Source organism: Eucyclogobius newberryi, unplaced genomic scaffold (genome assembly GCF_026437365.1).
Source record: "Eucyclogobius newberryi isolate DKJ021-1_F unplaced genomic scaffold, fEucNew1.0.hap1 SCAF_3, whole genome shotgun sequence".
Taxonomy (NCBI): Eukaryota; Metazoa; Chordata; class Actinopteri; order Gobiiformes; family Gobiidae; genus Eucyclogobius; species Eucyclogobius newberryi.
The window spans coordinates 26,775,954-26,799,376 of NW_027315945.1; the positions used below are offsets into that span (position 1 = coordinate 26,775,954).

Genomic DNA, 23,423 nt, shown 5'->3' on the forward strand with positions numbered 1-23,423 from the left:
CTCCACGGTCCTGCCCATAGCTCCACGGTCCTGCCCATAGCTCCACGGTCCTGCCCATAGCTCCACGGTCCTGCCTATAGCTCCATGGTCCTGCCTATAGCTCCACGGTCCTGCCCATAGCTCCACGGTCCTGCCTATAGCTCCATGGTCCTGCCCATAGCTCCACGGTCCTGCCCATAGCTCCACGGTCCTGCCCATAGCTCCACGGTCCTGCCCCGCACGCGGTTGTGAGGCGCGTTCATGTGCTCAGCCTCGCGACAGGCTCCGCCCCTTTACAAGCGTCAGACACCTTCAGCACAACAAAGCATGTGCGGCTCCGCTACACTGTGTCGACTCTGAACCCACGGAATACGCCTTTTTGTCTCATTTCTGTCCTTTTTCTCCCTTCCGCTTTGATGCAAATCTTAGAATAGGTAAGATTAATGTATGGCTCATGTTCTCCCTGTGCAGAAGGTGGTGTTTATTTTGTTTTGCGGCTCTTTCGGCGCCATTTTCATTCAGATTGTTTAAATGCCCTGGCACGCTCGCGCACCCAATCCAGCCTCTTGTGGTTTTGCGGTTTATTTGAAAAAGTTAGATTTTTTTGCTGGTTGAATACATTTGGACGCTAAGTAGCCTACTGAATAAATTAGAATTTACAATATAGTTTCAACAAAACAAAAGCGTTCTCTTGCGTCCTCATCAATTACAAGTTGTCGTTTAATATGTCCTCTGATTGGTCCAGACACATCGATTGTTGTAAAAAGAAAGATGGAAAAGGTCTGTTTAATACACTTCAAGTTTTATACACCTTTTGAAATGGCTTAATTTCAGTCCAATCAAACTATATCGATGGCTATATCGTTGTGATTTGATTGCACAAATAAAATAAAATAAAGGCAGCTTGTTCGTCTTGTTTTAGAACACACTCATTCACCAACAGGGGATTGTTTTATAGAAATGATGCCATCAAACTTTAAAACAATGTGTCCAATGTGTTCATACCTCTGAGAGACAAAAGGCCCGCGGGAGCGTTTAAATATTAGGGCACACGGTTTGTTCAACTTTGTGATGCTTCATGTTTGAGACAAATTATCCTCGGACATTTTATGGTTAGAATCTCCAGAATGTCGCGCTGTGCATCTGAGCGTCTCATCCAATAAGACTCATCTCCAGTGACACCGCTGTGCTGTATATAGATAATCTTTTATGGAGAGCGCAGATATGACGTTGAAAGAATGAGTTGGAAATGGAGCAGGTCTTAAGTAATCACTACACTGTGGTTAGACCTTAGACCTGGGCTCTCCTGCTGAATCAGCGAGTTGACAGTCCGAGGTGTGGAGGAGATGCTGAAAGAGGATGTTTTGGATGTTTGTTGCTGCTGCACGAGTGAGGTCACCAAGGTCCCAAAGGAGCTGGCTGCTGCTAATCCTCTTTTGGGAGTTATGATGCATTCATGCAGCTACACATCACTACTCTGTTGCAAGGCTCCCTTGATAGTGAAAAGTGCACAGGGAATGATCCCTGTGCAATCATTCCCTCTGCACTTTTCACTATCAAAACTGATCTAACCAGGGATCCACACGACACCAAACCGTCACATACATATCCTTCCATAATATTATTGTCATAGTTTCACGTTGGCTGATTATTTCATATCTTTACATACATAACATTTAAGAAAACATTTTGTAATGGCTCTTGTCTCATCTCCTGATAACACTTTTCTTTGCAGTGTGTTGCAAGCAGCGATATAGTATTACTCCAATTGGCTTTGGCTGTGAGGATATTGGAAATGGGTTTTGAATTGCTTTCAGGCCGACCGCAGTAAATCAATGAAGCTACTTCATTCTTTTCCCCTGTCGGTTCATGTTTCAGCACTGAGCTCTCAGACCATCTGCGTGTATTGATCCATCCAGTTCTTTGTTTGGAAATAGTTTTACAAACCTGTCCGAAGACTAAGCTGCCCTCTTTGGTCACTTAAGGCACTTTTCCCAACCATGGGTACGTGGCCACTTAGAATGGTTTCACATTTTCAAATAATGTGAAACTGAATAATATTTGAATGAAAAAATCTTGGTTATAAATTTGAAAACTTTTAGATTGTTTTCGGTGCAAAAGACCTCAGAATCATTAAAACAAGAAACATAATTGTAATAATTGATAATATACAACTAAAGCAAACAGATGTATTGTCTTTTTTTAGTGGTCCCAAGTTTAAATGTACTCTGAGTGTCAGATAAAACTTAGGACGTTAGACAAGAAAGTTTGGGAACCACTGACTTGCGGCATACATTTATTGGGGGGGGTTTGGTCAAAATGTATTTGCCCCAATGTGTTTTTACTGATATAATAAATGCTCTTGAACATTGAACATGTATGAACATATGTTTCATTCAAATTACAGATGCTTTTGATCAAGTTGCTGGGCAGGATTCATGTTAGCCATGCACGTGCCTGTGCTTTAGCCTGTGCTTTGGCATGTGTGTTTGTTTATTTAAGGAGGTTATTATGGCCGAGGACTGATACCAGCCCTGAGTTCATTTCTGTTGATTTGAAGCCAGGTGGGCGGAGCACGCCATAAACCCATGAATCAGCACAGGCTCCCAAACAGAGCAGCAGATGCACAAGTGAAGGGAGAGCCGGGGTAGATACTGCAGGCAGGTACATGAAGATAATCTCACTTGGGGCCTGATTAACTCTAAACTCCTTCTAATTCCTTAATCCTACTCTCTGTATCCAGGAACCATGGTTTCTGTATGTCCTCTTAGTGTTCGACAAGGTTACACTATTTCAAGTGTTGTTTTACTCCACTGGGATTGAAAGAACAATTCAGGAATTGGCCCAAAACAAATGTACTGCATCAGCTGTAGCAGAGAGCGTAGATTTAACATGCGGCTGGGGCTGTGCACAAGTGCGTGTATGCACAGTGCTCCGTGCACAAAAATAGATGTGAGCTGTAAATGCTAACTAATGAGACCACGTATCCTGGGCACAAGAACTATTTTTATACCACACCTCCTCCCCGTGTTCTGTGCTGGCTCATTCACTACATTTTATGCTCTATCACAGCAGCATCACTGACAATCTCTTTTGCCAACAACAGACTTAGACTCAGTGCTTTCAAACAAGGGAGCATTTGATCACAATTCATCCGGGTTGAGGTAACTGAGGTATTTGAATTGAATGTTAATTTAAAATAAGCCTGTAATGTATTCATTTATTTTGCTCGGTAATACTTTCTCTGCTATATTTACTAATGATGCGGTCCGGCCCTGCTCAGCTGGCAGATAGCAGAGATGTTCGATGGAAACACAAAATGGAGGAGGCAGCAGACACAACCTCAGCTGGTCCATTAAGGGCATGTCTGTTTTCTGACAATCACAATTGAGATGACAGAGCATTAAACAGCCCAGAGGAGCCCATGGGCACTGAGGCATGCCCGTGTGTGTGTGTGCTGACCCAGGGAACAGACCTATGGGGGGTCTGTGGGGGGAAGGGTACACTGGATTATTTCTAGAGAGTTGCACAGTTATTGGTCACTGGACACAAACAATGGGAGGGCTAAAGAGGATTTGGTTTGTGTCTACACCCCCCTCCTCCTCCTGCTGTCCCGCACGACCAGTGGGAAGTGTAGAGTGAGGAGGCCAAGCTTCACCCTTTGGGACAGCCCTGTACATCTGGAAGATTGGCCTGGCTGTCTGTGGCCCCTCCCCCACCGCACGACAGCCAGGAGACTTGAACTACTTATGGAAGGGCAAATACAGCCATATTAGTCACCAATTAAATCAGGTCTCATTCATGAACAATGCTACTACAGTAGAGCTTTAATCAAGAGGTGCAACTGAAGCCACATGAGTCTGTCCCAGGACCAGAGTCAGTGAGTGTAATCCCTCAGATATTGGTTATTTTTGGTTCTGCAGCTTCTTATTTAAATACTAACTCGATGCCACTCGTCTCCTGTATTATCGCTTGAGGGTTTGGGTGCCTCAGATAACCTGCGATGGTTGGGTTGTGAGCTGAGCAACAAGGCATGCTGGGAAATGTGAGTTTGAGCGGTGCTAATGGGCAGCTTGGGAGGAGAATGCCCCCTTTGTGTGCGTGGACTTTAATGAGTCTCTCATTGACAGTGTTGTGGGTTTGCTGTCATACGTCAGTGTAGACCGAGACAAACCCCTATTGTTATTCAACGATGTTTTTTTAACGTTTGATGCTTCTTTATTACATGGAATATTTATGAGAATTTAACAGATATGATATTAAAAACATATTTTTATATAATGTACAATGATGTCAAGCTTGTTAGTCGAGTGTTAATCAGTTGTCTTTGAAGAGACGGTAGTCTTATTTATTTAGTTTATTTATACAGGGGAAGACCTCAATGAGAGAAGCTCTCTTTTTCATGGGTACCCTGTGGTCACAGAACGCACATAAAACAAGTTCAGAATATCAAAATAAAATGTCAGTAAAACTGTCAAAGCTTTCAATAAAACATTCAATAAGCACAAAATATAGACTAAAGCCAAGTGTTAACTGTAGTATTTTTAAAGACAATTGACTAACATGATTTATTTAATTTAAGTGTCAAGCCAAGTGTTACACCCAAATTACTAGTATAGTGCTGTGTTTGAATAAATACACATCCCTACGATTACTAGTACTACCTTCCTGTTTGTGTGGGGAAGTGTTGCTCAGTTTGACCTTTCTTCATCTGTCTCCTCCAGTGGCTGCCATGACGACAGAGGCGAGTGCTTTAAGTGAAGCGGACACTGAGGGGAAGCAGACGGCCAGTCCCACCGAACCTGAACCAGAGAACAAACAGAACCCAGACCCAGAGGAGGGGGAGTCCTCTGCTGCCAAGGCCCAGGAGAAGGGCTCTGAGCCTGGGCAGGCCGAGGCAGCAGTCACCCCAGAGGAGGAGCAGCTGAAACCTCGCACCAGGACCTCTGCCGGCAAAGGCTTGTCCAAACTCTTCTCCAATTTCCTTAAGCGGCGCTCGCAGTGCTCAGAGGGAGAAGAGTTTGAGGCAGAGAAAGCCAAGGAGGACGAGGCCGACAAAGAGGCAAAAGCAGAGAAAGTAGAAGAAAAAACGGCAGAAGAAAAGAGCGAGGAGGAGGACACCAAAACACAAGAGGCAGCGGCTGAGGTGAAAGAGGAAAAGAAGGAAGAAAAGGTAGATCCCCCAGCCAACAAGAAAAAAGAGGAGGAAAAGACTGAAAAGAAAGGCAGTAAGAAAAAGAAAAAAGAGGTTAAGAAAAAAGTTGACGACAAGACAAAAAAATCTGACAAAAAGGTTAAAAAAGAGGATGATAAGGTAAAACCAGAAAAGGGAAAAGAGGAAACAGTTAAACCAGAGGAGGAAAAAGAGGAGAAAGTACAACCAGAGGAGGAAAAAGAGGAGAAAGTACAACCAGAGGAGGAAAAAGAGGAAAAAGTAAAAACCGAGGAGGAAAAGGTAAAACAGGAGAAACAGAAGGATGAAGCTAAGGAGGCTACAGCTGCTGAAAAAGTAGAGGAAAAAGTTGAGCCTAAAGCAGAAGCTAAAGAAGACGCTCCGGCTAAAGAGGAAACAAAGAAAAGTGACAGCAAGAAGGAAGTAAAAATTGACAAAAAAGGGGCTAAGAAAAAAGAAAGAGAGGAAAAGGAAAGGAAGAGGGAAGAAGAGAAAGCAAAGAAAAAAGAGGAAGAGAAGGCACGCGAGGAAGAGAAAGCAAAAAAGAGAGAACAAGAGAAGAACAAAAAGAAAGAGGAGGAGAAGGCGGCAAAGGAAGCCAAAAAGAAAGAGGAGAAGGTAAAAGAGGAGAAAAAGAAAGAGGAAAAGATAAATGACAAGAAAAAAGAGGAAAAGGTAAAGGAGGATAAGAAGAAAGAAGAGGAAAAAAAAGAGGAAAGTAAAAAGAAGGAAGAAGAGGCGAAAAAGAAACCGGAGGAGAAACCAAAAGAAGAATCTGTGAAGAAGGAAGAGAAGTCAGAAGAAGAGGTGAAGAAGGAAGAGAAGTCAGAAGAAGAGGTGAAGAAGTCAGAAGAAGAGGTGAAGAAGTCAGAAGAAGAGGTGAAGAAGGAAGAGAATTCCGAAGAAGAGGTGAAGAAGGAAGAGAAGTCAAAAGAGGAGGTGAAGAAGCCGGTGAAAGACGAACAGAAACCCGTCAAACCAAAGAAAGAAGACGAAAAAAAGGGGAAGAAAAAGGACAAGGGCAAGAAGGGTAAAAAGGGGTCTGCTATAGAACAGGTCAAGGCGCCCATCGCAGATCCAGAACCTGAGCTCAAAACGGAACCGGAGATCGAGCCGGCTCCGGACCAGCGCTCCGTCGGCAGTGCAGAGGTGAGATCTACTGTGTATAGTACTAGATACACTCGGGTTAGTTAATATTACAGATATGGGGCTTTATCTTTTATTATAGATCACTTCATACCCTTCATATCGCTGTATGTGTCCTCTTAAATCTGGGCTGTCCAAACTATGGAACTGTTGAAATGCGGCCATCAGACACACTTTTTATTTATATAAAATACTCTCAAATTTAGCTTTACTTCAAAACAACATTCAGAATATTAACGACAATTTGATGTCCTTTTGTAAGTTTTGTGTGAAAAAGACACTAGTTATTTTTTAATCTTTGGCCTTATGAACTATGACCCAACCAATTCCCCTAAATGTATATTATTCTATAGCAAGCGCCAGTGGAAAACAAAGAAGATCACGAAGTGGAGACGAAGCCAGAGGCAGAAGAATTGAAGGAAGACGGTGAAAAAAAGCCCTCACAAAAAGCAGAAGAGAAAACTTCAAAGGGAGAGAAAAAATCTAAACAAGAGGCAAAAAACCCAACAAAAAACAAGGAAACTGAAGACGCAAAAGACGCAAAGGGCTCCAAAGGCCGACAGAAGACCATGCAGTGCAAAGTCACGTTACTGGACGACGCTCTGTTTGAGTGTGAGCTTGATGTAAGAGGATTCCACTGTGACATTATTCCGTGTTTCTTTCATTTTCCCTGGACTTAACATTTATTTTCGTTTGAACAGAAACATGCCAAAGGCCAGGAGCTGTTTATCAAGGTGTCTGACCACCTCAATCTATTGGAAAAAGATTACTTTGGCCTTGCACACTGGGGATCCCCATCTACCATGGTAAACCGCTTGTTTTGATGTATTTGAATAATCACCTGTCATCAGCGGTACTGTAGTGTCCAACTGCATGTGTAACTTCCCTTGCTTTACTTTAGACGTGGGTTGACCTCACAAAAGAGCTTCGGAAACAGGCCACAGGAGGCATTTATGAGTTTACTTTCAACGTGAAGTTCTACCCCCCAGACCCAGCCCAGCTCACTGAGGATCTCACCAGGTAAATGCGTCTTCACTGAGCCTCTCTGTTTGTCTCCTTCGTTCCCCAGCCGTGTAGTAATTCCAGGCTGATGATTTTGTTCCTGCGTAGGTATTGTCTCTGTCTCCAGCTGAGGAAAGACATCCTGCGCGGGGTCCTGCCCTGCTCCTTTGTGACGCTGTCGTTACTGGGCTCCTACACTGCTCAATCCGAACTCGGGGAGTATGACCCCATGGTACATGGGACAGACTATGTGAAGGATTTGAACCTGGCTCCTGGACAGACCAAGGAGTTAGAGGACAAGGTCATTGAGCTTCACCGCACATACAGGTAAGACCTCATGTGTATTAGGGATGGGACCAAATCTAGCACCACAAGAGCTCACAAAATATAATAGCCACGAGATTGTGCACACATGTGTTTATGTTTGGCTTGGACAAAAAAGGCTTAAGTGCTGCTGAGTTATGTTAAGTTGTCATCATTTTAAAAAATCCATTCTACAATGGCAGCAGTAAAAACATAAAATATAATAAATGAAAATTATTCTGTCAAAATTGTTAACTGAACTGCACAATATTCAAAATATTTTTTTTCCTGTTCTCGTGGGAAATGTCTCACCACATCCTTTTGTAGTTACTGTCATATTATAATATAACTCGTTGCAGGTCGATGAGTCCAGCCCAAGCAGACTTGTTGTTTCTAGAAAATGCCAAGAAACTTGCCATGTATGGAGTGGACCTTCACCAAGCTAAGGTATGCTAGTATTTCATTTAAAGTTTTTGTTGTTTGTTGTTGTATTTTACAAGTTAAATTACATTTGAGTTGCTGAAATATTTTGTCAGTTAAAAACTAAAATAATACATTATTAAACTAATATCTTCCCCCTGGTGACTCTTTTCTGTTATTGCATTAAATGTGATTGCAGAATATTCAGTGGAACAGAATCATCTTCTAACCTCATTTTTTGCTTTAGGATCTTGAAGGTGTTGACATCACACTAGGTGTTTGTGCCAGTGGACTCATGGTTTACAAGGACAAACTCAGGATTAATCGTTTTCCTTGGCCTAAAGTGCTCAAGATTTCCTACAAACGAAGCAGCTTCTTCATCAAGATCAGGGCATCAGAGGTACATTCAATTTCTGCTTTCTTATATGATATAATTATTTCAACATTAATCTAATTCTGGTTAGAGCTGTAGTCAACTAAACATATCAAACGTATCAAAAAAATAAAAGTCAAACTGTTGATTCACTCCCAAAACCCCAGCAAAACTCACTCAATGCTTTCTCCTTTCTGCTTTTGTTCTTATGAATCGCTGTTGTCTTGACAAAATGATAGTCGACTAATGACAATTTTGCTAAACTAAGGCATCATTGAACTAAATGATCTAGGGCAGCAATCCCAAACCTTTTTTCTTGCAAGGACCAGTGCAGTCACTTTTTATTTTTTTCCGGGACCGGTTGCAGGGTCAGAGCCAGTAACAACAGCGTAAAATGTGTACAAACCTTTCTATAACTTTGAATTTAAAATAGCTTATTACTCATATTTGCTGTTTATTGGAATGATTGGCTCTATTTTCATGGTAAAACACACATAGAATATAGGGACAGAGCAACAGACTATTAAAGAAAAATAATAATACATAGTAAAACATGGGTTACATTTGCCTCTGGGGACCGGTAGCAGATGGCACTGACACTTTGTCGTTTTGATTTGCAGCAAGAACAATACGAGAGCACCATCGGTTTCAAACTGCCAAACTACAAAGCCTCAAAGAAACTGTGGAAAGTTTGTGTTGAGCATCACACCTTCTTCAGGTAAAGCCCTGTTCTCTGTCACTTCAGTGGCTTATTTCCCACCTGACACCACAGGTAATTTGACCTGAGGTGGAAATAAGTGGCTTATGCAGTACTTAACCACTACATACTACGATGTAGTATGTAGTGGTTGTTGATGTTTTGTCGTCGCATTAGTGGGTTGAATTAAAGTAATTTCATGTTTTATTTTCTCAGAGTTCCGACTGTGGAGCCTCCTTCCTCTCGGCGTTTCCTTGTGTTGGGTTCAAAGTTTCGTTACAGTGGTCGCACTCAGACTCAGACCCGCCAGGCCAGCTCTATGATCGACCGGCCCGCTCCGCGCTTCACACGCTCTGCCAGCAAGAGGCTGTCCCGCAACCTGGATGGAGGTATGTGGCATGTGTGGATATGAGTGAAAGCTCCATCTTTGATGTGCGCCCTATCACGTTTGCACGATTTGTTCATCAGCCAGGTGTGAGGTTGATGACTGGTCGGATTATCTGCTGTCCACCAGAGTCGTGTGTCCCTTTAGAATCTCAGGTACTTAGGTTTTGTGGAGCATTAACAAACTTACACAATCATTCACTGCTTTGTTTGGTCTCATAACAAGCGTTGATAAGCTGCAGCATCGTCTTCAATGCTTGTGCTCCTCATTTGTGGGCAACATTATCATGACATAATCTTCTGAGAGCAAACTTGTCTTTGTTTAAATTTGTGCTTGCAGTACCACTTTAAACCTCTCTTTTCTGGTTGCTGTGTTGGGCATAGTCTGCATGCCTTTGTCATGCAAACTCATGTGAGCCCAGGAGGCTTTGGAAAACGCCATTGACGCTTTTATGACTGCTCTGCTTGTGCGTGTTGAAAAATTAGATACATTTTGCAAGCCTTGCTCTAACATACATTTGCTGGATTGAAATGGTCTGGTAAATGCCACACCAGCTTCATTACATAATGTCTTGATGACATGATTTGTCCACAGTCACAGAGCAGTGTGTCCAGACTGACCTCGAAGTCAGTCGGCCGTGGCCTGAGCTGCTCCAGCCAGGACGCGTGAAGGATGAGTGGTCTGCTCTGCTCCATCGGCACCCTCCTTTTCCTCTTACACCAACCTTTGCTATGGTTAAACAGTCAGGTATATTTCAATGGTCGCTGTCAGCAAAAATCACTTATTTTATTCTGGCATCAGTCAAAATTCGTATTGATATTCTCATTCTGTCTTTACCTCGATTTATCAGTGGAACTTAACTTGTCAAAGATGAGCTCTGTAGAAAGACTGTTCCAACCGGTGCCAAAGCAGACAGACGACTGGTTCTTGTACTTTGACCGGAGTAGTGTGTTGAAAGGGGGCGATATCTCATGTAAGCATGTGGAAACACATTTTAGTTCATTACAAACAGCACATTATAATCTTATACCCACAACTTTGCTTCTTCTAGACCAGCTCCAGCAGAAGGAAAAGCTTTCTGAGGAAGTACTTGAGAGAATGCAGGAAACCATCACTATGGTGGAACCACTGAAGGAAGTGGGTGTTTTAGAAAGACGCCTGAAGGAAGTCAGACATTTAGAGGAAAGGCTTCAACAAGTGGACGAGCTGCAGGTGAGGCTTCAGGAGGTCATCGAGGAGGAGTTGGGGAAAGAGGAGGTGGCTAGGCTGAGGGACGAAGAGCAAGATTCAGAAACACGAGTAACAACAATTATAAGAACACTGGAGACAACAGAGGGGAACCAGGATGAGTTGGAAGATGACATAAAGAGGGTGTTTCTTAAAGGTTTGCTGTCTGAAGAAGAGGCCAGGCTTCAGCAAAATCTAATAAAGGCCACAGATAAGAATGAAGTAATCGAAAGTTTGAGAGAAAAGCTTGGCCAGATAGAAAAGGAGTGGAGAGAGGATGTAGATAAGGAGCTTAGCCTGTCAGATGTTGGCACCACTGCTGTTGTATCGTACCGGATGGAGAAAAGGACCAAGAAAAGGGTAACAATTGTTGATGAAACGACTGAAATAAAGGATGTACTGCCAAAACTTCAAATTGAGACTAAATCCATATTGAGCAGAACAGACATTCTTGAGAACAGGGCTAGCAGGTCTGCAACACCAAGCCAATCTGAAGACGTCTGGTTCAAACTTTTTGATCGTCTTCCATACAAGGCGGTTTACAAGCCAGGTACAGTATGCCGCAGTTGAGCCGCTGCAACTCACCCATTTCTCATCATTTCTCTCAAACATACACATTGTTTTTGCCAGTAGTGGTTGCCTCTATGGAAGGTGTGCAAACTGATGCCGATAATGTCTCAGCAAAGCCACTTATTTTGGAGAAAGTGGAAGTTTTCGTTGAAGAGATGAAAATTGAAGATGTGGAGAGGTTTGAGCCGACCTCTCTGGCTACACTCTCCCCAGTTCTGAGAATGGACGATTGGTTTGTCTGGTTTGATGTTGATCCAAGACATGTTCCTCGTAAACAAACAGGTACAGAGTTTGCTTCACTGCGTTGCGCTCAATCTATTGCATTTGCATACATTTTTTAGAAGGTTTTAAAGCATGGCATGGATGTTTTCTTGCACTAGCTACAACTCTGTTACGCGTCGTTGAGGTCGAGACAGACGAAAATGTTTTTGCTGACGTGCCAAGAGATAAAATGATTGAAGAAGTGGTTGGAAGCGGCAAATTGAAAGTTCAAAATGTAGCTGTAGTTTTGCCAGGGGCTGTGAGGAAAACAGAAGATGACTGGTTCGTTCTGTTTGATCATTCGCCAAAAGATGTGCAATACGTGCAACCAGGTATTACACATTTCCCTCTACAAATCTTTGCTTTGATTCTTAATGTGTTCTCCTATTCGTATGTTTTCATTATTAATCAGTAAAAAAAAATGTCATGCGTGTTGATGTCTACCACAAAGAAGAGATAATTTATTCTGAGACAATAATATCCTCAGAAATTGCTGGGATAGAGGAGATCATAACTGTGAAAAAGGAGTTGTCCAGGGTTAAACCAACTGAGCAGAGAATCCTTAAACCAGTCTCACAAAGGGAGGACGACTGGTTTGTTTTGTTTGATGTCCCCACCAAAACGTCTCCATACAGGCCACAAGGTTTTCGTATGCTACTATTTCATTTGCTCTTTAAATTAGTCTGGTTCTAATCCTGCTTGGTTTCTCAGTGGTGGCGGTGGCTTCTTATGGTCAGGATTATGTTGAAGAAGCAAGTACACTGACGCAGATGACAAAGATTTCCGTTAAAGAAATGACTGAGGAGAAAAAGGTCATTGTCGGTCCGGTCTCAAAAGCGAGGATTTCACAAACTTTCAGAGGGATCGAAGATGATTGGTTTGTCCTGTTCTTTGCTGGGCCTAAAGAAACTCCTTATAAACCTAAAGGTACTCAACTTTCTTCAACATCTGTTTTCAGGCACAAATGCAATACTGTAGGGAGGTTATAGATGATATAAAGATATTTGCTTTCAAATACAACAGAGACAGTTTACATTTTCAGGGATTTGGTGCTATATTTGGCTCTTGTTGGTCGATTACATCATATTAGATCAATAGAAATGATCAGTATCTAATGGAGAAGGGCATTTGCCTATGGAGTGGATGTTTTTACAGTTTAACTATTTTGGTTGAGGTTATTTTTTATTTGTAGCTTTAAAAACCTTTTCGCAGTGCTGCATGTTTGTCACTGGTTCTAATCCTGCTTGGTTTCTCAGTGGTGGCGGTGGCTTCTTATGGTCAGGATTATGTTGAAGAAGCAAGTACACTGACACAGATGACAAAGATTTCCGTTAAAGAAATGACTGAGGAGAAAACGGTCATTGTCGATCCGGTCTCAAAAGCGAGGATTTCACAAACTTTCAGAGGGATCGAAGATGATTGGTTTGTCCTGTTCTTTGCTGGGCCTAAAGAAACTCCTTATAAACCTAAAGGTACTCAACTTTGTAGCTTTAAAAACCTTTTCGCAGTGCTGCATGTTTGCGTGCAAGAACTTAACTTGATCATATGTGTATGTGTGACCAGCTGCTCGAACAATTCCAAAACCTGAGCCTAAAGTTGCAGTTAAAGTGGTAGAGACGAAAGCTGAGGCAACGCAGATAAAACCAAGGCCCTCTCAGCCGCCGCCACAGCGAGACGACGACTGGTTTGTTTTGTTTGGGCCCAGATCAAGGTTAATCCTCCCAACAGGTACATCTGTGTGACCTTACATTACCATTAGTGATGTGACAATAACTAAAGTATAATATTAACAACGTTTATATTGTGGCAGCACTAAAATGGGGAAAAGGAACTTGGTTTGTGGTGTTCCTTTTTTGGCGTGCCGCTCCATCAAACAGTGGATTTACTCTTAACATCTTACAATTCAATAGATTAAAATCCTGTTCACAATATTCTTGCAATTGAGCTTGCTACAATAATATATGTTGCCGTGCCATATGTTGCTACATCAGATACAACTGAAACTACTTTATGCCATTCAGACAATAATTCTAAAGCTGAAGAATCCCAGCAAAGCCTTTTCCAAATGTTTATTCTCTCAGTTAGTTAGTATCTATTATAGTATTTGACAGCTCAAACTACAGAAAACATATTTAAAATTCTCCACTAATGCAAAGAAAATTCACACAATAAATTTTAAGCCCAAAAAATCTTGTTCCAGCTTTTTTTTTTTAATTTAGCAATAGGTTAATATGGTAATTATTGTGACAGGCCTACTTGCGAAATCAAAATTTCAGGTATTGTTGCATCTCTAATAAAATCATAAGTTTATTTATTGCTTCACACAAGTGTCACTGATGATATCTAATCTATGGCGCTAGTGCTTCCTGTTAAACCTCTGCCGGATACAAGACAAACTTTGGGTGCTGAAATAGAAACGGCTGAGGCTCGGGCAGAGAAGTTGATAATTGGTGTGGACAAAAGACGAGATGAAACACGTTTGTTTGAGAAAAGACCTCGCCCAATCAGAGCCATGTCTGAAAGGGGGATAACGGACGATTGGTTTGTCGTTTTTGACATCATCCGTTACGAGCCTGTTGCCAAGCCGAGAGGTACTGCGAATTTTCTCAACATCAATTCAAACTTGACTATTAGCTCCCATGGGTGATTTAAAATGAGTCCTTTGTGTTAGCTGCCGTCAGAGAGAATGCTGCTGTTTTGCCAAAACCAAAACCAATTCACGATGATGTGAGTCCACTTAAGACTGTAACGAGGATTAAAACATCGCAACCAAGAAAGATTGATGATTCCTGGCTTGTCCTCCTGGATGTTGCACCTAAAATAAAAGGTAGTTTATAATGAGCGAGTTGTTGTGATTTGCTGTAGATCCTTGATGAGATTTCTTTATTTGTGGCCTACAGCTGTGGCTAAATCAGTTGGTGTTTCTCCTGAAGTAAAACCAACCAAAAGAGTAGTGACCAAAGAACAAAGAGTGCAGCTGGCCGTTACAGTAACAGAGATGAGGTGGCAAAGGGCAGGCGTGGAACGAAAAAGACCACCTGCTGAAATGAGAAAGGTGGATGATGATTGGTACATGCTTCTGGACAAAGTCGTTAAAGCCCCAGGTATAGTCAGGTTATCACATGGCACTTGTAAGATTGTCCATTTCTGTTCCTTCTAATTTATTCCAATACTTGTGCTATAGTATCTAGGCCTGCTCGTGTCCGGTTTACCACCAAAGAAAGCAACATTTACACTAAAACAAAGCTCACCATTTCTGAGACTCGTTCGCGGTTTGAGAAGCGGGTCCTTGAAGAAAGGCGTCCTCCCGCTCGGAGAAACGAGGACTGGTTTGTTCTGTTTGAACGTGGCCTCAAGAAGTCAGGTATTGGAGTGTTGGACTAACGGTGTTGTGACTGCGCTTCTAACACTACGAGCTTTGAGCCAGAGTGGAAAACTGTGTGGCTATGGCAGTAACATTTCTCACCAAGGCTAGTCAAAAAACACAATTTTACTTTTCGTGTAAAAGCTTTTAGGAGATCTTTTTGCTTTTTGCAACCTACTCTTTTGCTTTTACCTTTTAAACTTGCTGTTTGGGTACTCGTTTGTTGTACATTGCATGGTTTCTGCTTGATCATTAAACCTGTTTAAGGATCCCTTTGAGGGACTTGATAAATGTAACTCCTGCCATCACGTAAGTATGAACGCTTTCTTTAAAAAAGTTTGTGTTTTTTTTACCACCTCTAGAGTCTTGGCTGTGTTAAATATGGTTCTGTAAATGTAATATCTTGCTCTTTAGTCCAATGTGTAAATGTTTTCTTTCGTTTCCAGTGGTGATACCACAGCGAGGCGCCCGTCCCGTCAGTGCCCCGGTGTTCTCTCAGGCCGCTCTAGCTGAAGCCGGGATCCCCATGGCCCCTCTCGACCAGCCCCAAACCTCCACCCCCATCAAGGGGGGCCGCCAGGATGAGAGGCGACTGGAGGTCACTGTGGAGACAGAAGAGATCTCTAAAATGGAGCCACTGTCTGAGGTCAAGGTATGAACTTTATCAATCACATTCTTACCTTTTTAACCTAAAGCTCTTTTTCATTACAGCAAAGCAGAATATTCTGTTATAGACACTATTATCATATATTTTATGTCATGTATTTTACTCTTTAAGTATTGATACTTTTTATTTATTTTTTTAATGAAGAGGCCCAAATTGGACCTTGAATAGTAAATGAGACCACATGGTTATGATTGAAAATACCATTATATTCTGTTGCACAAAAAGTGTATTCTTGTGGAATCAACCTTAGCATCTAGACTTTTCCTAGTGGCAAAATAAGTTTGAAATGTGTACATCACTTGGGGTGGGCAATATTGACAAATATTTTTTTGGGAGTATACATATTCAGCCGATATTATCTAAATCCAACAGAAATGGGCCTTTAACATTTGTTAGTTCAGGTTCAATTATCAGACAAATGTGAATTGTCAAGAGTGCAGAAACCTTATACCCTTATTTGAAAGTTTACAAAATAACTTTTTTTCATTTTAACTTTTAATCAGCTCTTATTGTTACATTTTTGTCTACTATACACAATATACTTGCATATCTTCAAAACAAGAATGCACCATATTATCTAAATTGCGATATATTGCCAGCCTTTAATCATGACGATACCGGGATGTCATACTGGTCTTAATATTGTCTTTTTAGCTACTTCCAAATAATTCCCCTCATAAATCCCTATAGTTTTTCTAAGTAAGGTAATGAGAATGTGAACTGTGTGTGTGCTCTGTAGCCAATATGGAGGGACCGTAGAGAAGTAAATTCATCCCTGATGACCAGCATCAATGGGGACGTGAAGGTTAGTTTGCGAGTGTGGCCTGGTGCATGGCTCTGTAGAGACTTTGGCTTTGCTGTGTCACAACAATATGAAAGCCAAATGCAGAGGATGTTAACGCGTGTTCCTCTGTCCTCCCGCGGTAGCACCAGAGAGAAGTGGCGAGCTCGGAGATGGTGCAATTGAGAAAGGTCAGCAGCTCAGATGTGTGGCAGCCAGACATGATCCCACTTCCATTTTCAGTATTTTGGCTCTTTAGGTCAAATAAGTAACACTCTTTTCATGTGCTTCCATACAGCTAAAGCTTAAATGACATCACCTGCAGTGTATTTGTAAGACAATATGAATACATTACCATTCATGATCTGCTGTAACAGTTATAGAAGTATAGTTATTTAGATTAGATTAGATTACAAGGCAAAATGTGTTTCCTCATTTCTTACTGCTGTAAAACCTGGAATGCACTAGCATGATCCACCACACAAGACTCACTCTGGGCATGGTGTTAGTTTCTGCTTTTCTGGTTTTTGTCATGTTGCTATTTCTTTTCCTAATATGAATTTAAATATTTCAGCTAGTTCAGTACTTCTCTGGTTCATTTGCTGACATTAGCACGGTCTACTCTTTGCATGTTCTTCATCATTACTGTTGTTCTGTTAACATTGTAGCTTGTTTATAGAGTGCATGTGTGTTAAGGCACTTTCATTCTGACCCTGTAGAAAAGTGAACCAAACCCACTCGTTTTTTCTTTTCGTTTTCACAGAAAAGGGCAAAGAGAATTGAGGGTGACTCAATTTATATCAGACATAGCATTTTAATGTTGGAGGTTTGTATCTCTTTGGAAATGTCTGTTGCTGTTTGGATTTAATTTAGCTTCTCGCTCTCTGGCTGCTCTATAATCTCACGCTTTGCATGCTGCATGATATGCAGTGGCTTTGTAAATAACATGTTAATTGTGTTTCAGGAGAGTCCTGTCGGATTATAGGTCAATTAGGTGTTTATTTTACATAAGAATGAGGAAAGATTTTATTTACAGAAGTATCTGGGAATATTGATCACTTCAACGCTGAATGTTTTAATAGATCACCAGTATTCTCCTGTCTCCGCTTTTGCTTCCAAATGCAAATGTTTGGCTTTGATTGATTTGATATGAACTATTGATTGATTGATTGATTTTAATGATTTAACCAGTAATTGAATGGTTTGTAACAAACATGCTTTTAAGCAAAGTGGCTTTTTCTTATGTACATATCACTAAAGGTATAATGTATGTGTGTATATATATATATATATATATATATTATATAATATTTAATTATATATAATATATGATGATTGTATAATTATCTATTTATTTGTTTTCCTTTTTGCCATCTGCTTTGTCTGTCTCTCTAATCATCACCTGCTCATTTACAGCTTGTGCACAAAATAATGTTTGATATAATATGACTAAATAATTGTCACTCTGCTAATGTTATTCTGGAGGGCAACGCGCTTTGTCATCACTTCCCTAAAATCATTTAATTACATTTGCCAATAACCTGCTTCAGCTTAAAATATCAGACATTACCAGAATGCTTTCATAATTAATATATGTTCTTCATTTTTTCCTTTTCTCCTTCACCTTCCCCTCATCACATCATGACCTCTCTTAACCCCTCCACCACCTTATGTGGCGCTGTGGTTTGTGTAGGAGTTTGACAAACCTCAGGAGGACCTGCTCCGACACCACGCCAGCATCAGTGAGCTCAAGAGGAACTTCATGGAGGCGCTTCCTGAGTCTCGACCCAGCGAGTGGGACAAGCGTCTGTCCACACACTCTCCTTTCCGCACTCTGGGGGTCAACGGTCAGCCTCTGCCCGGCGCCGACGGGGTAAGTCTCACTCGTGTCTGCACATCACGCTTTAGATTTTAGTCTGCAGTTTCTACTTAAAGATAAACTATTACTTTTCTTGTCTCCATGGAGATGTTATTGTTTTCCCTGGAATGTTGTACAGTTATGTCTTACTTATTGTGAGCAAGGCAGCCTCTCCACAGGTCTGACCTGTAACTTAATCTAATGCTATCACCTGCAGCATAGATGGGTTAAATGCCATAAGGGAGATATTCCAGGAAAAGCACTAACACAGTGGTCCCCAAACTGTTAATCGCAATCTACCGGTCGATCTCCGTGCCTGTGGAGGTTGATCCCGAAGTGTACAATTGGCGGGATAAATGCGGTGAACAATCAGTTTGTTACACACAGAGATTGCGAGTGAAACGTGAGCTGTAATGTACTTTTTTTTTTTTACAACTTACCACAGCGCGAGCTGCGATACGCACAAGCACGAAGGAGGAGAGAGAGGGAGGATAGAGAGGAGAGAGGGAGGATAGAGAGGAGAGAGGGAGGATAGAGAGGATAGAGGAGAGAGGGAGGATAGGGAGGATAGAGAGGATAGGGAGGATAGAGGAGAGAGAGGAGAGAGAGGAGAGAGAGGAGAGAGAGGAGAGAGAGGAGAGAGAGGAGAGAGAGGAGAGAGAGGAGAGAGAGAGGATGGAGAGGAGAGAGAGGAGAGGGGGAGGATGGAGAGGAGAGAGAGAGGAGAGGGGGAGGAGAGAGAGGAGAGGGGGAGGAGAGAGAGGAGAGGGGGAGGATAGAGAGGAGAGGGGGAGGATGGAGAGGAGAGGGGGAGGATGGAGAGGAGAGGGGGAGGATGGAGAGGAGAGGGGGAGGATGGAGAGGAGAGGGGGAGGATGGAGAGGAGAGGGGGAGGATGGAGAGGAGAGAGGGAGGATGGAGAGGAGAGAGGGAGGATGGAGAGGAGAGAGGAGAGAGGGAGGATGGAGAGGAGAGAGGAGAGAGGGAGGATGGAGAGGAGAGAGGAGAGAGGGAGGATGGAGAGGAGAGAGGAGAGAGGGAGGATGGAGAGGAGAGGGGGAGGATGGAGAGGAGAGGGGGAGGATGGAGAGGAGAGGGGGAGGATGGAGAGGAGAGGGGGAGGATGGAGAGGAGAGGGGGAGGATGGAGAGGAGAGAGGAGAGAGGGAGGATGGAGAGGAGAGAGGAGAGAGGGAGGATGGAGAGGAGAGAGGAGAGAGGGAGGATAGAGAGGAGAGAGGGAGGATAGAGAGGAGAGGGGGAGGATAGAGAGGAGAGAGGGAGGATAGAGAGGAGAGAGGGAGGATAAAGAGGAGAGGGGGAGCCAGGTAGTGTCATAGCCTAATCCTACCTTTTCATGCAGTTTTTGTCTTTCTCAAAGCAGCAGAGCTAAAAGGAAAGTTGATTATCTCAAAGTCTCAAGCTTCTCCCCTGAGTGTTACCATGGTTATCACCAATAACTGATATATTAGTTTGGGGATCTTCAAGCCTATTTAGATGTGGCCACTATATTTTATTTTGCTAAATTACCAACTGTAGGCAACTGTATAATAGGCCATTTATTTCTTATAACATTTTCCTATCCCAGTTTCATATTTTGCTTAAAATTCCAGTTAAATACTCATTGATAATACAAATAACACTAATAAAAATAACAATAAATTGGAATATAAATCTCTAGGTAGATCTTCCAGCTTTGCTCAATCTAAAAGTATCTTGCGAGCCAAAAAGGTTGGGGACCAGTGTGCTTACATCTTCATGGAGTCAAGCATTTGCTGAAATCTCCACCAGAAACGTTTTAGTGCTTCTTTAATATTAAGTTCCTAATTCTACAGCTTTTTTAGTAAATTGTATGCCAATTGTCCTTGTATTTTATGATGTCAGTAAGCATGCCATATCTGTAAATACATGTGCTGTTTTCTATATAATAGTCAGACTGAAGCATATTGATTGTGTGTGTGCATGACATGTACAAAGCATAAGTTCTGGTTTGCAAAGCATGAATAAAGATGCATCTGGACTTGCACTGCCTGTCCAAAAAAGGGGGCCACACGCTCTAGTATTTGGTAAGACCAGCTTTGGCTTTGATCATTCGCTGTGGCATAGTTACAATAAGCTTCTGCAATATATTCTGCAATAACATTTAATTCCATCCAGTGTTATGCATTGTTTTTCAAATTGATCACACTCTCACTGGGGATTCAGATCTGTAGTACATTAGTTTCTGCGTCTCCTTTTTCTCCATGTTTTCTCTGCTTGATGCCAATGATTTGAACCTTCTCAAACACACTTTTTTTTGACAACTGGATTTGTCTTTACACACGGTTGTTTCAGAAATGAGAAGCCACTCACTGCATCAGTTGGGTTTAAACACTGTGTTGCAGCAGAAAGATTCTCACCTGCAGCAGTTATCCAGTTAGAGGCTCGGACCTACTGCATTTGCTTAGCTGAATCCAAGTGGCGACTTTTTTGGACAGGCAGTGTAATAACCTGACCACACTGCAGTCTGTGTGGGCGGCATCACATACTGTATGTCCCGTGTCTCTGACCCCGGTACACGCTGCATGACTGACCGAACCAGATCAGACCAGGCAAGAGCTGCTGCTGCATGACATCGAGGGACATTTGGACTTGTGCATGTTAAGACTCTTTCCTCTGCTCCTCCTCCTCCTCCTCTGATCCCTCCATGTTTTCTGTTCTAGTGCATTTCCTCTTGAGATTAACAAGAGACAAGACATCATTCACAGCTGATATTTTCCACTGCTTTAATTGTTAACTTTGAAGCAGTCACTCCATGTGCTTTGAATCTAGCTTCAAAGTATTCACCCTATGGCATGGTATGAACCGAAGATGAATTCAATTAGCGAAATGGTGGCCTCGGAGCACATCATATTGTCCAAGTCTTCTGTGTTGCTCGCATTGGTCTTTGCCTCACTGTGTGCTGTGTCTAACAGACAAATCGTTTAACACCTGTGGATGAACTTCTGTCTTCTCATGACGACTCGGGTCATCGGAAAGGACTGCATGTTAAAATGCATGTCTAAAACCCTTTCCATGCTTTGAACAGCAAATAACACTCAATATGATGTTATCCATGCTCAAGATTTAAAAAAGCAGTTATTGTTGGAAGTTGTAGTTCACTGTCAGCCATTTCAAAAGTCCTCCCTGTCATCTCTTCTCCCCCGCCTCAGTTTGTCACCCGCCTCCCTCGCGGCCCCCTGCTCGACTTCTACTCCAAGCGCAGCTGAGGGGCCGGCAGCCGCGGAGACCCCCACTCAGGTGTGAGCCGCGGACCTCACCTTGTCTTCTACCCATCAACCACTCGCTTCTTCTTGCTGTTCTATCCCTCCTTCACTCTGCAGCATCACTGTCGCATCCTCACCACCACTCATCCTCTGCTCACCTTCAGAAGCTGCCTTTTACCTGGATTGACTCACCAAGTTTCCCTCTGTTCTGCTTTTCACCTTTTCTCCTACTACAAAGACTTTTGGACTGAAACTATACTGTGCGTGTTTATTGGACTGAATCAAATTTTTTCGTACTAATCTGTGTGGTTTTGAATTTTTTTTTACACGATTTGTCTTTTTAAAAGTGAAAAAAAAATGATTTGTAGTGTTTCTGAATGTTTTGTATTTACAGTATTGTGAAGTGTTATAATAATAACTTAGGCAGCTTCTTATATTTGTACTCTGTTGCATGACAATCAATGACCGAATAATAAAAAACATTTCGTATAGATTAGAGTAAAGTTCACAGCAAAAAAATGTTTTGGTCATTGTCATTGGTCAAAAATATCATACTCTCTTACATTGACATTACTTCACATAAATGGGCATCGTATTAATTTAACCTTTATTAATGTGGGCCATAGTCTGCATACACCAGTAAAGCATTCATGACTGTCTCAAGAGTTTGTGTATGGATGTGTTTTGTTAACATTATGGGCAGTTGCACTGTTACTGTATCTTGTATGTGTCTTGTTTTAGAGTGTTTGTGATAGCCCTCAGTGCAGTGAGTCTAGGACCAACACTGCACATGAGGAAACCAGAAGTGCGTTGAGCTTTTCGGGCACGTCCAGTCCTGCAATAAGCCGCACGAGTGAGACTGACGGGCCGCAGGATCAGGAGTTATGCGATCAAGACGTGGTTGTAGTTTTTGAAACGTCGCTGGTGCCGGTTGTGGAGGTGGAAATGGCCCCGCTGCCTTGCCCTCTTCACGAATGTAAAGATTTACATGCAGCACAGATGAAGGAGCACCAAGAGTCACATTCGGGAGAGGAGTACCACTCTGGGACAATAGTTGGATCATCATCTGTCTCTTATTTCAGAAGTGTTGGTCCCAAGGTCATGCGCTGCTTCCAGGTAGCCTCCAGTGTCTGTGATTCTGTCTCTACTTGGCTCTTCATTAATTATGGATTGCACTCTTGAACACACCTTTGCAGCAGCTCTTTCAGATCCAAACAGCATGAAGGTCATATCTTGGTTTGGATAGTAGTCTCATAGGATGCTGCACAGGTGTGTGCAAAATACTTGGTGATGGGCAACTCTTTTTTTGGCACATTAACTTTGACCTTCCTCTCTTTCTATATCACTGAATGCTTGATGAACAATATATTTCCCTCTCCTCTTTGTTAATTGTCCTGATCTGCCTATAGTGGGGGGGAAATGATCTGGTGAAAGGCTCTATTATAATATTGATCAGAGGGAGTAACTTGCATGGTGTGATCCAGTTTCTGAGAGGTCTGTTAAACAGCCACTCAATGGGCTTTGCTCCCATCCACAGCCCCCATTGGTGCAGACGCAGACAGTCACCATCACAGCAGAATCCTCCTTATCCAGTGGCATCTCCACCACAGACGTCCCTATCGTCCCAACCCATTCCATCACCTATGAGTCTTCAAAGGTAGGGGTTTTAGCACCCGCCCGGCCCAGATCTGTACCAGCGCAGGCACATGCTCGTGTTCACTCTATGCAGGCCGACGCTCCACTGTTCGCAGGAAGAGGAAAGCACATTGCAAAGATAATAATGTAGTATCACCTCTCTCTCAGGTCGATGGGACAGACGAAGACAAAGAGTGTTCGTCTGAGTCCAGCTCCAAAACCGTGACATCAGAAATGACCAGCGGCACCACGGTCACCACCACCACCACTCACATCTCAAAGGCATGAGCTCAAAACGAATAGAAATGCCTGATTTGGAACCTTGCCCGATTTGTCCA

General features: G+C 42.4%; 1 protein-coding gene across 1 annotated transcript; it reads left to right on the forward strand.

The window, feature by feature from the left end:
- Positions 1-250: 250 nt before the first annotated feature.
- LOC140373775 (uncharacterized) lies at positions 251-23,401 on the forward strand. The gene is made up of 33 exons (XM_072460428.1): positions 251-413; positions 4,704-5,989; positions 6,062-6,301; positions 6,652-6,921; positions 7,000-7,104; positions 7,200-7,318; positions 7,409-7,627; positions 7,963-8,050; positions 8,271-8,423; positions 9,017-9,114; positions 9,310-9,482; positions 9,562-9,633; positions 10,073-10,225; positions 10,329-10,451; positions 10,530-11,255; positions 11,336-11,557; positions 11,656-11,868; positions 11,949-12,179; positions 12,248-12,463; positions 12,793-13,008; positions 13,100-13,264; positions 13,897-14,127; positions 14,208-14,363; positions 14,437-14,640; positions 14,721-14,900; positions 15,347-15,552; positions 16,307-16,372; positions 16,495-16,539; positions 17,112-17,174; positions 18,042-18,221; positions 22,192-22,566; positions 22,988-23,107; positions 23,254-23,401. Exons 2-33 carry the CDS (start codon positions 4,712-4,714, stop codon positions 23,371-23,373), a joined length of 7,026 nt encoding a protein of 2,341 aa, XP_072316529.1. The 5' UTR covers positions 251-413; positions 4,704-4,711; the 3' UTR covers positions 23,374-23,401.
- The last annotated feature ends 22 nt before the right edge of the window (positions 23,402-23,423 follow it).